The sequence below is a fragment of the Salmo salar genome, chromosome ssa10, assembly GCF_905237065.1.
Source record: "Salmo salar chromosome ssa10, Ssal_v3.1, whole genome shotgun sequence".
NCBI lineage: Eukaryota > Metazoa > Chordata > Actinopteri > Salmoniformes > Salmonidae > Salmo > Salmo salar.
In genome coordinates this window covers 103535939-103549271 of record NC_059451.1, presented here as the reverse complement: position 1 = coordinate 103549271, position 13333 = coordinate 103535939, and the positions used below count along the sequence as shown (strand labels likewise).

Here is a 13333-nt window from a genome sequence, read left to right as displayed (position 1 = left end):
TATATATATATATATATATAGAATCACATTTTTAGTTGCGCATTGCTCGTCTGCTCTACACTATACTTGCTTGTTTTATCTCACAAACTGAAATTAGGGGAACTATTGAAATATTAGCAACCAGAAAATGGTGGAGCGATTTTGGCATAATGCATTTTTAATACCATGATTTTCAGGAAATGTATGTAATCCATAGAATGTTCCTTTGGAGGAAGGATTGTTTGCTTATATTTTACATTTATACCTAAAAGCACAATTGAGAAATAATTTTAAAAAATGGCATATTATATACATGCCATTTTTGCCTTACCCAGGCTTCCTTTAAGACTCCATAATGTTTCATCTGTAGGTGCCATAAAAAAAATTGGTGTCATACTTGCTCTGAAATATGAGTAGGATTTTTTTGTTCTTCAATAACTATTGTCTTATGTTAATTTATGAATATTGAAAAATAGATAAATTTGAATATTGAAAATATACTATTTACGATTTGGTAAATGTTTCTATATATTGTTGAACTTAACTCTACGGGCATATCAAAGTTCCAAAGTGGGATCTCTGCTACTTTTAAAGTTATGGCCCATTTTAAACAGAGAAATTGGCATAGTAGGCAATGTAGGCTAATCAGTCACGGCTCTCCCATTTACTTGTCATTGCACATCCTTCAAATCACCAGCAGAGGGTGACCATTTTGAAAACAATTTTACATTCACTCTGTTCATTCTTACAAATTGGATCATAACTCTAAAAGTAGCAGATATCCCACTGGAACTTTGATATTCCTGTAGAGTATATTATGTCCAATAATTCGGTCACAGACTCTGCAGTGGCACTATAGAGCTGCAGGAGATAGCACAAACCCACCCACCATAGCTAACCAAAATAAATGATTCCCTAAATTCCATGCATAGTTGAAGATTACACTGCTTTGTTCTTTTGGTTAATCATCATCATGTGAACTGAATTACTTCTCTACACTCAATGTTGACAATTAGTCAGACAGTAAGAAAGTAGCCCAAATCTAGCCTAGTAGGCCTAGCCTACTGCTTCGAGTTGTGCTTTTGGACTCCTTAGATATAGACTATTACAAGTACTTTAACCTCCTCCAAACAGAGTGATTCATTCATCTTTGTGTGTAAGGAGTAGCACTCCTGTTAACCTCTAGGGTATGTGGGACAAAATCGTCCCACCTACTCAACAGCCAGTGGAATCCCGTGGCGCGATATTCAAATACCTTAGAAATGCTATTACTTCAATTTCTCAAACATATAACTATTTTACACCATTTTAAAGACAAGACTCTCGTTAATCTAACCACACTGTCCGATTTCAAAAAGGCTTTACAACGAAAGCAAAACATTAGATTATGTCAGCAGAGTACCCAGACAGAAATAATCAGACACCCATTTTTCAAGCTAGCATATAATGTCACAAAAACCAAAACCACAGCTAAATACAGCACTAACCTTTGATGATCTTCATCAGATGACACTCCTAGGACATTATGTTATACAATACATGCATATTTATATCAAAAAACAGCTTTTTACATTAGCATGTGACGTTAAGAACTAGCATACCCACCGCAAACTTCCGGTGAATTTACTAAATTACTCACGATAAACGTTCACAAAAAACATAACAATTGTTTTAAGAATTATAGATACAGAACTCCTTTATGCAATCGTGGTGTCCGATTTTAAAATAGCTTTTCGGCAAAAGCATATTTTGCAATATTCTGAGTAGATAGCTCGCCATCACAGGCTAGCTATTTTGACACCCACCAAGTTTGGCACTCACCAAACTCAGATTTACTATAAGAAAAATTGGATTACCTTTGCTGTTCTTCGTCAGAATGCACTCCCAGGACTTCTACTTCATCCACAAATGTTGTTTTGGTTCAAAATAATCCATAGTTATGTTCAAATATCCTCTGTTTTGTTCTTGCGTTCAAGACACTATCGGAACGATGACGCGCGGACACGTATCGTGACAAAAAAATTCAAAATATTCCATTACCGTACTTCGAAGCATGTCAAACGCTGTTTAAAATCAATTTTTATGCGATTTTTTTTCTCGTAAAAAAGCGATAATATTCCGACCGGGAGACGTCCTTTCCGTTCAAAGACTCAAAATCTAAAATGGACTATTCACGTGCATGCGTGTGCCCGTCTCATTGTTCTCAGATCGACCACTTACCAAATGCGCTACTGTTTTTCAGCCATGGGCTGCAAAGTCATCATTCAACGTTCTGGTGCCTTCTGAGAGCCTATGGGAGCCTCAGGAAGTGTCACGTTACAGCAAAGATCCTAAGTTTTTAATAAAAAGAGTCAAGAAGCCCAAGGAATGGTCAGACAGGGCACTTCCTGTACAGAATCTTCTCAGGTTTTTGCCTGCCATATGAGTTCTGTTATACTCACAGACACCATTCAAACAGTTTTAGAAACTTTAGGGTGTTTTCTATCCAAATCAAACAATTATATGCATATTCTAGTTTCTGGGCAGTAGTAATAACCAGATTAAATCGGGTACGTTTTTTATCCGGATGTGAAAATACTGCCCCCTACCCTAGAGAGGCTAAGGGACGTGCTGTTTCAGCCCTCTGTGTCCTGAGGTGACACTAGAAAGTGCCAAGTGCAGGTAAAGCTTAGCTCTGTCGCTCTCTCTCTCTCTCTCTCTCTGACTCAGACACACTCCCTTGTGATGCAGCCCCACATAAATTATTTTAACAGTTGAAAAACGGAAGTCTCTCAGCCAGTTATGGGCGCTGTGTTAAAATTGTATCTCACAGAGCTGTTCTTCAATACCCATTACATGCCAACGCTACTTGTTTGGGTTTCAGTGAATGGATGGCTTAACAGGATGTCCACTGCTGTGACTCATTTTAATTTGACTATGTCACCTCCCTCCTTTGTCTTCTCTCCCTCCCACAGACTCCTGGGAAAGGAGGCTCCCAGAACTCTGAGTCAGACCAGCCCAGTGCAGACCTCAACAATGACCAGACCTCCGAGGTAACACGTGTCTCTTACTTGTGTAACTCACCTGATGGACCGTATTGCCTACTGTACCACTGAATGTTTTAGTTGTGGGGCCATGATCCCTATCCTGTATCCCGTAGTCTGATCATGTCTAGCCTATGTCTGTGTGCAGGGATTCATCTGTCCCCAGTGCATGAAGTCCCACAACTCCGCAGAGGAGCTGTTTAAGCACTATGAACTGTACCACGATTCAGGAGACCAGCCCTCCCACATGGGCCCTGGCCGGTAAGACCACTGTCTTCTTCCTGGCTTTACTGTAGCACACTATAAGGATACTGTGGTGGCTAATTTCTGCATTACCAAATGAGGAGAGTTACAAACTTCACACACCAGTCAGAGTTATACTTAAACTACATCTTTAATAATAAGAGCTTTGCAAAAGCCCTTGACTTTCAATGATGCGCTATCTCTAATGAACCATTGAAAAGTGTCTACACAAAAGTACAAAGATATTTTATAGCCAAGATACACCCCTCTCAACGTACAAGACGAACAACAGATACATAGAATGGGTCACAAGGTTAAGTTTTGTATGAAAGATATCTATAAAACATAGCAGACAGCAACTGCTGTGTCAACAGTTTTCATTGTATAGACCAGTGTCTGGTTCTCCTACTCCAAACTGGAACCGTCTCTCCCTGGTACGGTATAGAACAGAACCATTAGCTCCATGTTCTCTGGAATGCTCTTTAGGCTTTATTACCCAAAGACATCATAAATCTCCTCTTTCAGTGCTATCTCATAGAGGCCCATCCTCAGTAAGACACACACACATATATAGACAATGTTCCATTCTGTCCTCCTCCCTTCCTGATATTCTGCATAGCACCAGGGATATGTGAAAGACAAGCCTGACCTCTCCCCTCTCTGCGCCCGAAGTGACTGAGCCCCAGCTAAGGGAAAAGTGCAACTGCCAACATTCATTATCCAAATGGATACATTCTAATGACAAGTATCTCACATAAGCATATTATGCAAATAAAACATCTTAATTATCTATGTTACCCAACTAATTCTGATTCATCCGCCACAATACTTAGTTGTGCTGTCCTCTTGGTATTTTTGGTATTTATTAGGATCCGCATTAGCCGCTGCAAAAGCAAAACAAACTATTTGTCACATGCGCCGAGTACTTACTTACAAGCCCTTAACCAACATTGCAGTTCAAGAAAGAGAAAAGTAACGCAATAAAATAACAATGTCAAGGCTGTATACAGGGGGTACCGAGTCAACATGCGGGGGTACAGGTTAGTCGTGGTAATTTGTTAATGTAGGTAGGGGTAAAGTGACTATGCATAGATAATAAACAGCGAGTAGCAGCAGTGTACATTTTTTTTGGGGGGGGGGTGTGGTGTCAATGTAAAATAACCCGGGTGGCCATTAGATTTTTTTTGTTCAGCAGTCTTATGGCTTAGGGGTAGAAGCTGTTAAGGAGACTTTTGGTCCTTGACTTGGCACTCCGGTACCGCTTGCTGTGCGGTAGCAGAGAGAACAGTCTATGACTTGGGTGATTGGAGTATTTGACATTTAAAAAAAAAATCTTTCCTCTGACACCGCCTAGTATATAGGTCCTGGATGGCAGGAAGCTTGGCACCAGTGATGTACTGGGCCGTATGCACTACCCTCTGTAGCGCCTTACGGTCAGATGCCGAGCAGTTGCAATACCAGGCGGTGATGACATTTCACAAGACATTTCACAAATAGCACATTTCAAACTGCCTGCAAATTGACCTTTCAGTTGCACTAAATGTATAACAAAAAGGCTGAATATGCGCTGTTTAGACTTAGAACCAGGTTTTATAAGGGAAGTGAGAAGATAGGCAGGCTACTAGCAAGACAACTAAAAATGTAGAACACTTCTAATGTAATTCCAGCAATTAAGATGGGCAGTAAGATGGTGACAGTGTGTTTCAACATTTTTATGAAGATTTATATACATCCTCCTTTTCAGCAAGCCCTATAGATATGGATACTTTTTTGTCTGGTATATAATTACCTAGATTATCAGATAGCCAGGTAGAGGACCTGGACTGTACTATAACAGAAGAGGAGGTTAGAGACACCATCTTACTGTATCTATGAAAGCAGGGAAACCACCTGGTCTAAATGGAATTCCTGTAGAATACTATAAAAAGTATATTGATGTTCTTGTACCTGTATTGACAGTGGTTTACCAGGAGGCATTTAAAAATTGCTCCCTTCCGGACACCTTTAATGAGGCTTTGATATCACTGATTCCTAAGAAGGATAGAGATACTACAGAACCTGGGAATTTTAGAGCTATCAGCCTCCTTAATGTGAATTGTAAGATTCTTACTAAGACCCTTGCGATACGCTTAGAGAAGGCACTACCTAATATTATACATAGTGACCAAGTAAGATTTATTAAGAACAGGACCTGAACTGATAATGTGAGGAAGCTCTTACATCTCATGTGGTTAAACCGCTCAAATATAGTTCCTACCGCTGCTGTCTCTTTAGATGCTGAGAAGGTATTTGATAGGGTAGAGTGGGCTTTTCTCTTTTCTCTCCCTGGTTTTGGACCTGACTTTTGTAAATGTATAGGAGTCCTCTATTCCAATCCTAAAGCAACAGTATTTACAAATGGAATTATGTCTCCTTTTTTTGTCTTTCTAGAGGCACAAGGCAGGGTTGCTCGCTCTCCCCTCCTGTTTACCATAGTTTTATAGCCTCTTGCGACAATGATAAGAACAGATCCATAAGTTAGGGGTGTACATGGAGGAGGCAAATGACACAACCTGCTTATGTATGCAGATTATATTCTACTGCTGGTCTCTGATCCTGATTACTTAACTGTATTGAATCATATTCTAGTATGTCGGGCAACAAAATTTATTGGAATAAGTCGGAAGCAATGCCAATTAATGCCATATGTTACTCTGGAACCTAACCCTATTTAATTTCAAATGGGTTCCTAATGGGATGAAATATTTGGGTATTAAGTTGAGCTCAAATTTGGAGGAAGTGATGGGACTAAATTCTGAGCCACTACTAGTAAAGATTTAGAAAAAATTGAAAATATTAAACTTTCTTTATGGGGAAATATCAATGTGATTAAAATGGTTGTGGTCCCAATATTTTAATTATGTCTTCAATGTTACCTATGAATATTCTCGACTGGTATTTTAAACAATATGACAAATTAACTAAATACTTTTTGTGGGATAGGGGGAAAAAATTGATTAATCGGAAGATTGTGTGCTCACCAAGGGATGTAGGAGGCTTCGCTTTACCAGATGTTAAATTGTACAATTTATCATTTGAACTGGCTAAATTGGCGAATCGTTGGGGCAAAAGGGATGCTGGCTTGGATTGCATAACAATAGAATGGGAACTAAGTTATCATTTCACCCCTGTTGATACTCTGTCACAGTCTTATAGGGGAGAGGTCTGTTGAAACTCGCAACCCAATTTTGTTACACTCAAAAGAGATGTGGAGAACAGTACACAAGATATGTGGAATCTAAAACATGGATACTCGTCATTGTTACACAATCCTAGGCTACGGCTAGGAAAGAAGTCTCTGTACTGGAAACAGTGGCTAATGAAAGGAATTCAAACTATATGTGATCTGTACAATGAAGATATATTAATGTCATACTCAGATTTGGTACAAAAATATGATGTGGGAGACAGGATATTTCTGGAAATATTTACAATTGAGAGAATGTTTTAACCAACTAAAAACAAATCCAGGAAATAACCCAATAGCTGAGTATTTGGAATTACCTGAAAATAAAGCAGCCATTTTTGTACTCAGTATTTATCATCTGAAGAGTAAAGACTGTAAAAACCTCAGAACAAACAATATGGCAAATTGACCTTAAGTGTGAAATTGAGGATGATACCTGGTTGAAGAGCTTGTCCAGCTCAAGGAGGAAAAAAGGGAAGCTGGTGTAACTTAGGTTTTATTGGACCCCAACAAGGCTTCATAAGAAGACAAACAATTCTCTGTCCTATTGGTAGAAAAGAAACAGACATTGAATAGCCCTTTGAGCATAATTACACTTTGGATGGTGTATCAATGCACTCAGTCCCTACAAAGTTACAGGCACCCTTCCTAACTCAGTTGCCGGAGAGGAAGGAAACCGCTCATGGATTTCATCATGAGGCCAATGATGACTTTAAGCCTCTACAGAATAAAAATATTCCAAAACATGCAACAAGGCACTAAAGTAGTACTGCAAAGAAATGTGGCAAAGCGATCAAATTTGTCCTGATTACAAAGTGTTATGTTTGGGGCAAATCCAGTAAAATACATCACTCCATATTTTCAAGCAAAGTGAGGGCTGCATCATATTATGGTATGCTTGTAATCATTTAGGACAGGGGAGTTTTTCAGGATAAAAAATAAACGTAATGGAGCTAAGCACAGGCAAAATCCTACAGGATCCTACAGGAAAACCTGCTTTCCACCAGACACTGGGAGATTAATTCACCTTTCAGTGGGACAATGACCTAAAACACAAGGCCAAATCTACACTAGAGTTGCTTATACCAAGAAGACAGTGGCCTAGTTACAGTTTTGACTTGAGTCTACTTGAAAATCGATGGCAAGAGATGAAAATGATTGTTTTTGCATGATGCTGCCACCCCCGTGCTTCACGGTTGAGATGGTGTTCTTCAGCTTGCGAGCTTACCCCTATTTCCTCCAAACATAACGATGGTCATTATGGCCAAACAGTTCTATTTTTGTTTCATCAGACCAGTGGACATTTCTCCAAAAAGTACGATCTTTCTCCCCGTGTGCAGTTCCAAACCGTAGTCTTGCTTTTTTATGGTGTTTCTGGAGCAGTGGCTTCTTCCTTGCTGAGCGGCCTTTCAGGTTATGTCGATATAGGACTCGTTTTACTGTGGATATAGATACTTTTGTACCCGTTTCCTCCAGCATCTTCACAAGGTCCTTTGCTGTTGTTCTGGGATTGATTTTCACTTTTCGCGCCAAAGTACGTTTATCTCTAGGAGACAGAACTCGTCTCCTTCCTGAGCGGTGTGATGGCTGCGTGGACCCATGGTGTTTATACTTGCGTACTATTGTTTGTACAGATGAATGTGGTACCTTCAGGCATCTGGAAATTGCTCCCAAGGATGAACCAGACTTGTGGAGGTCTACATTTTTTTTCTTCTGAGGTCTTGGCTGATTTCTTTAGATTTTCCCATGATGTCAAGCAAAGATGCACTGAGTTTGAAGGTAGGCCTTGAAACACATCCACAGGTACACCTCCAATTGACTCAAATGATGTCAATTAGCCTATCAAAAGCTTCTAAAGCCATGACATCAATTTCTGGAATTTCCCAAGCTGTTTAAAGGCACAGTCAACTTAGTGTATGTAAACTTCTGACCCACTGGAATTGTGATTAAGTGAAACAATCTGTAAACAATTGTTGGAACAGTTACTTGTGTCATGCACACAGTAGATGTCCTAACCGACTTGCCAAAACTATAGTTTGTTAATAAGAAATTTGGTTGAAAAACGAGTTTTAATTACTCCAACCTAAGTGTATGTAAACTTCCGACTTCAACTGTAGCTCCTATCATAATCATGATTATTAACTTCTTTTCGATCTTGTACTGTAATTACAAAATGTCCAGTATACCTTCAGAATAATAGTAAACATTTCAGGTGAATGTCCTTCTCCTTTCCTCCTCCAGGGAAGACTTTATTCTTCTCCGGCAAGAGTTGCAAGAACTGCAGACCTCGCTCAAGGTACCATCATACATTTTTGGGGAGAGATTAGGCCTATAGAGAATTTTAGGTTTATTGCTCTTCACTGCGTAACGCGTGTGTATCTGTCAGGAGGAGCGATGGTTCTCTGGCGAGCTGAAGAAGGAGCTGGACAAAGTGCAAGGACACCTGAAGCAAGTAATTCCTCTAAGATGTCTACTATCAAATGATATCTCATTATAGCCACTCCCGTAGAAATTAAACATTTGAATATTCATTTTTCATGGCTTCTCTCATCTTACCAGAATACCTGAGGGAGATGACATTTTGACAATTAAGCAATTCTTATGTGTGATACACTGCTTAGCTGGTATGGACATATCAGTGTTCCTCTCGTTTCAGGGTCAACATAATGACGGCCAGCCAGGCTCAGAGGATTCCGGTGAGTGATTTAAGATCATGTTCATTAAGCCACAAACAGAAGAAAACCTTACCGAAACAGAGAAGTTCTAAACTCAGCAAAAAAAGAAACATCTCTTTTTCAGGACCCTGTCTTTCAAAGAAAATTAATAAAAATCCAAATAACTTCACAGATCTTCATTCTAAAGGGTTTAAACACTGTTTCCCATGCTTGTTCAATGAACCATAAACAAGTAATGAACATGCACCTGTGGAACGGTCGTTAAGACACTAACATCTTACAGACGGTAGGCAATTAAGGTCACAGTTATGAAAACTTAGGACACTAAAGAGGCCTTTCTACTGACTCTAAAAACACCAAAGGAAAGATGCCCAGGGTCCCTCTTCATCTGTGTGAATGTGCCTTAGGCATGCTGCAAGGAGGCATGAGGACTGCAGATGTGGCCAGGGCAATACATTGCAATGTCTATACTGTGAGACGCCTAAGACAGGACAGACAGCTGATCGTCCTCGCAGTGGCAGACCACGTGTAACAACACCTGCATAGGATCGGTACATCCGAACATCACACCTGCGGGACAGGTACAGGATGGCAACAACAACTGCCCGAGTTACACCAGGAACGCACAATCCCTCCATCAGTGTTCAGACTGTCCGCAATAGACTGAGAGAGGCTGGACTGAGGGCTTGTAGGCCTGTTGTAAGGCAGGTCTTCACCAGACATCACCGGCAACAACGTCACCTATGGGCACAAACCCTCAGTCTCTGGACCAGACAGGACTGGCAAAAAGTGCTCTTCACTGACGAGTCGCGGTTTTGTCTCACCAGGGGTGATGGTCGGATTCGCCTTTATCGTCAAAGGAGCGGGATTGATTTGGAGGTGGAGGGTCCGTCAAGGTCTGGGGCGGTGTGTCACAGCATCATCGGACTGAGCTTGTTGTCATTGCAGGCAATCTCAATGCTGTGCGTTACAGGGAAGACATCCTCTTCCCTCATGTGGTACCCTTCCTGCAGGCTCATCCTGACATGACCCTCCAGCATGACAATGCCACCAGCTATACTGCTCGTTCTGTGCGTGATTTCCTTCAAGACAGGAATGCGTGTTCTGCCATGGCCAGCGAAGAGCCCGGATCTCAATCCCATTGAGCACGTCTGGGAACTGTTGGATCGGAGGGTGAGGGCTAGGGCCATTCCCCCCAGAAATGTCCGGGAACTTGCAGGTGCCTTGGTGGAAGAGTGGGGCAACATCTCTCAGCAAGAACTGGCAAATCTGGTGCAGTCCATGAGGAGTAGATGCATTGCAGTACTTAGCATCTGGTGTGGCCACCAGCTGCATTGACTGTTACTTTTGTTTACTTTTGTTACTTCTGCATTGACTGTTACTATTCCATTTCTGTTAGTCACATGTCTGTGGAACTTGTTCAGTTTGTCTCAGTTGTTGAATCTTATGTTCATACAAATATTTACACTTGTTAAGTTTGCTGAAAATGAACGCAGTTGACAGTGAGAGGATGTTTCTTTTTCTGCTGAGTTTATATGTAATCGTCCAATAAGAAATGTCTGTTTTTCATTTTCCCTTGCACAGTGTTGTGTTATGGTATGTTCAAACGATCACGAACCAGTTCTTGAATTGTTACTTTTCTTCTTGATGCTCATTCCTTTGCGTTTCTCTGTGCAGCCCTGGCGGTTAAGCTGAACCAGGCAGAGATGGAGAAGTTTAACATCACGCAGATGAAAGACCTGTTGGAGCAGAAGGCTGCCCAGCTGGCCACAGAGATAGTGGGTTAGTGTGTGGCGGCCTGGCAGCTATCTTTAAATCCACAGTCTGTGTGACTGTGCTGCTGGCTGCTCCGTTAGAAACCATATTGGATATTCTTCTCCACACTTCGTATCTGGGTCATATTGTGAATATGTTGTGTTCAGTGGAGTCTGAGATATACAGTGAGCTCCAAAAGTATTGAGACTGTGACACATTTGTTGTTGTTTTCGCGCTGTTCTCCAGCACGTTAGATTTGAAATGATACAGTGACGAAGAGGTTAAAGTGCAGACTGTCACCTTTTAATTTGAGGGTATTTTCATCCATATCGGGTGAACCGTTTAGAAAGTACAGCATTTTTTAGGGGACCAGAATTATTAGGACAAATTCACTTGTGTATTAACGTAGTCAGAAGTTTAGTATTTGGTCCCATTTTCCTAGTATGCAATGATTACGACAAACTTGTGACTACAAAGTTGTTGGATGCATTTGCTGTTTGTTTTTGTTGTGTTTCAGATTATTCTGTGCCCTATTGAAATTAATGGTAAATAATGTCATTTTGTCACTTTTATTGTAAATAAGAATATAATATTTTATATGCGTCTACATTAATGTGGATGCTACCATGATTACGGATAAAAATGCTAACCTCCCTGTTATTGTAATGGTGAGACGTTAGCAAGTTTTGTGGATGTGATATTTGTGCATCTAACTTTCTCACTCATCATTATCAAATTACACTACATTATTTACCATTTAATTTCTATTGGGCACAAAATAATCTGAAACGCAACCAAAACAAACAGAAAATGCATCCAACAAGTTTGTAGAGTCACAAGCTTGATGTAATCATTAATACACATATAAGTGAATTTGTACCAATACTTTTGGTGCCCTAAAATGGACAAAAAGTACTGTAATTTCGAAATGATATGGATGAAAATACCCTAAAATTAAAGCTGACAGTGCAGTATAGAGCCAAAATACCAAAACATGTCACTGTCCCAGTACTTTTGGAGCTCACTGTAGTTAATTTAGCTCATCTAAAGCTGCTTTGACTGAACAACCATTTAATGTCACTATACATTGTGTAATGTTCCATAGGCAGGTATAGTACAGTGACTAGCTCAGAGGTTAGGATGGAAGATGAATGGATAGATTTGATACTTTGTTCCGTGAAGGGATATTCAATTTAACATGGGTATGTTGGTGACCCTGACAGACATCAAGTCTCGTTATGATGAGGAAAAGAGCCTGAGGGAGGCTGCAGACCAGAGGCTGGCCAACCTGATACAGGAGCTGCAGAGAGAGAGGCAGGACAAGGACCGGCTACACACACAACTGGTAACTAACACAGACTGCATACACACAGACATGCATACCTAAAAGCATACACATGCACAGTCATGCGTTTAAGTGTACACACACTCAGGCACACATACAGGTAGGACACTTTCTATACATACTGTACAGCTATGGACATGTCACAGTGCACTAAAATATTAACACACTGTTGTACAATATTTTACAATAAGTAAACGTTCATTGATGAGCACTGATAATAATTTGCATGTAACCTATATTTTACTCCCAGATGAAACTTTTTCCAGGGTGTTATTTTCACCGCTTACTCATTACCTGTTAGTAAATAGGGATGTGACAAAATGAACATTTTTCTTAATGTTTAAAATTAAATGTATCGGTTTTCCATTACAACGATAAAGGAAAAATTCATACAATTCCACGTCAATTCACAATGCAGCTGCACTGCTGCCAGCAACGGTTTGGGTCTCACAGGGCGTCGCTTTCAGATGGTTTAACATTTCACCTGTACTACCATTACTGTAACTCAATTTCACCCTGCAAAGCATTCATTTCCTTCTCATTTCTCAAAGTATTGCCGTACAGGACTTCGCTGCTGTCGCTTGTCTTTCTCTGCCGTTTTTCCAACTGTTAACGACAATGACGTAGGGGTCGAGAGTCGACTCCCAACGAATAGATTCCTCGACTTCTTGCAGGTCAACTCCCATTTCGGAGTGTCAAGATTAGATTCGGCTCCTAAGGAATCGGCTCCTCAGATTCAGTATTAGATTCCGCCAGGAATCGGCTCCTAAGATTCAGTATCTTTGGAATGGAGGAGACTGATTAGTTGCCGTATATCCGAGAACACAAACGCTTGCATCTTTCATAGCAAGCTAGCAAGGGACGGAGAAAGAGGGGAGGGGCACAGTATAGGCAGGTCGGCCACCAGGCAGTCAGATTCAACCTTGCACTAGGCCTGTCTATCAGCAATCAAAAGTGGTATCTCGCAATGGAATGCAATTTCTTGAATGGCAATGTCTTGCAACTTCAATGAATAGGCTAGGAAATTGAAATGAGCGAGATGCAACACTTTGCTCTCACACAGTCACACACTGTATCTGCGTGTTTG

The 13333-nt window shown here is 40.5% G+C and overlaps 1 protein-coding gene across 2 annotated transcripts in view; it reads left to right on the top strand.

The window, feature by feature from the left end:
- Positions 1–13333, top strand: part of LOC106561425 (early endosome antigen 1) — a 46183-nt gene that overhangs the window by 6466 nt on the left and 26384 nt on the right. Inside the window, exons 2-8 of one of the 2 annotated variants that reach the window (XM_014125388.2) lie at positions 2934–3011; positions 3151–3263; positions 8713–8767; positions 8858–8923; positions 9128–9167; positions 10824–10928; positions 12125–12246. In XM_014125388.2, coding sequence (XP_013980863.1) covers positions 2934–3011; positions 3151–3263; positions 8713–8767; positions 8858–8923; positions 9128–9167; positions 10824–10928; positions 12125–12246 — 579 coding nt within the window. The remainder of the gene's footprint in view (positions 1–2933; positions 3012–3150; positions 3264–8712; positions 8768–8857; positions 8924–9127; positions 9168–10823; positions 10929–12124; positions 12247–13333) is intronic. The other variant, XM_014125389.2, reaches the window with a different exon arrangement.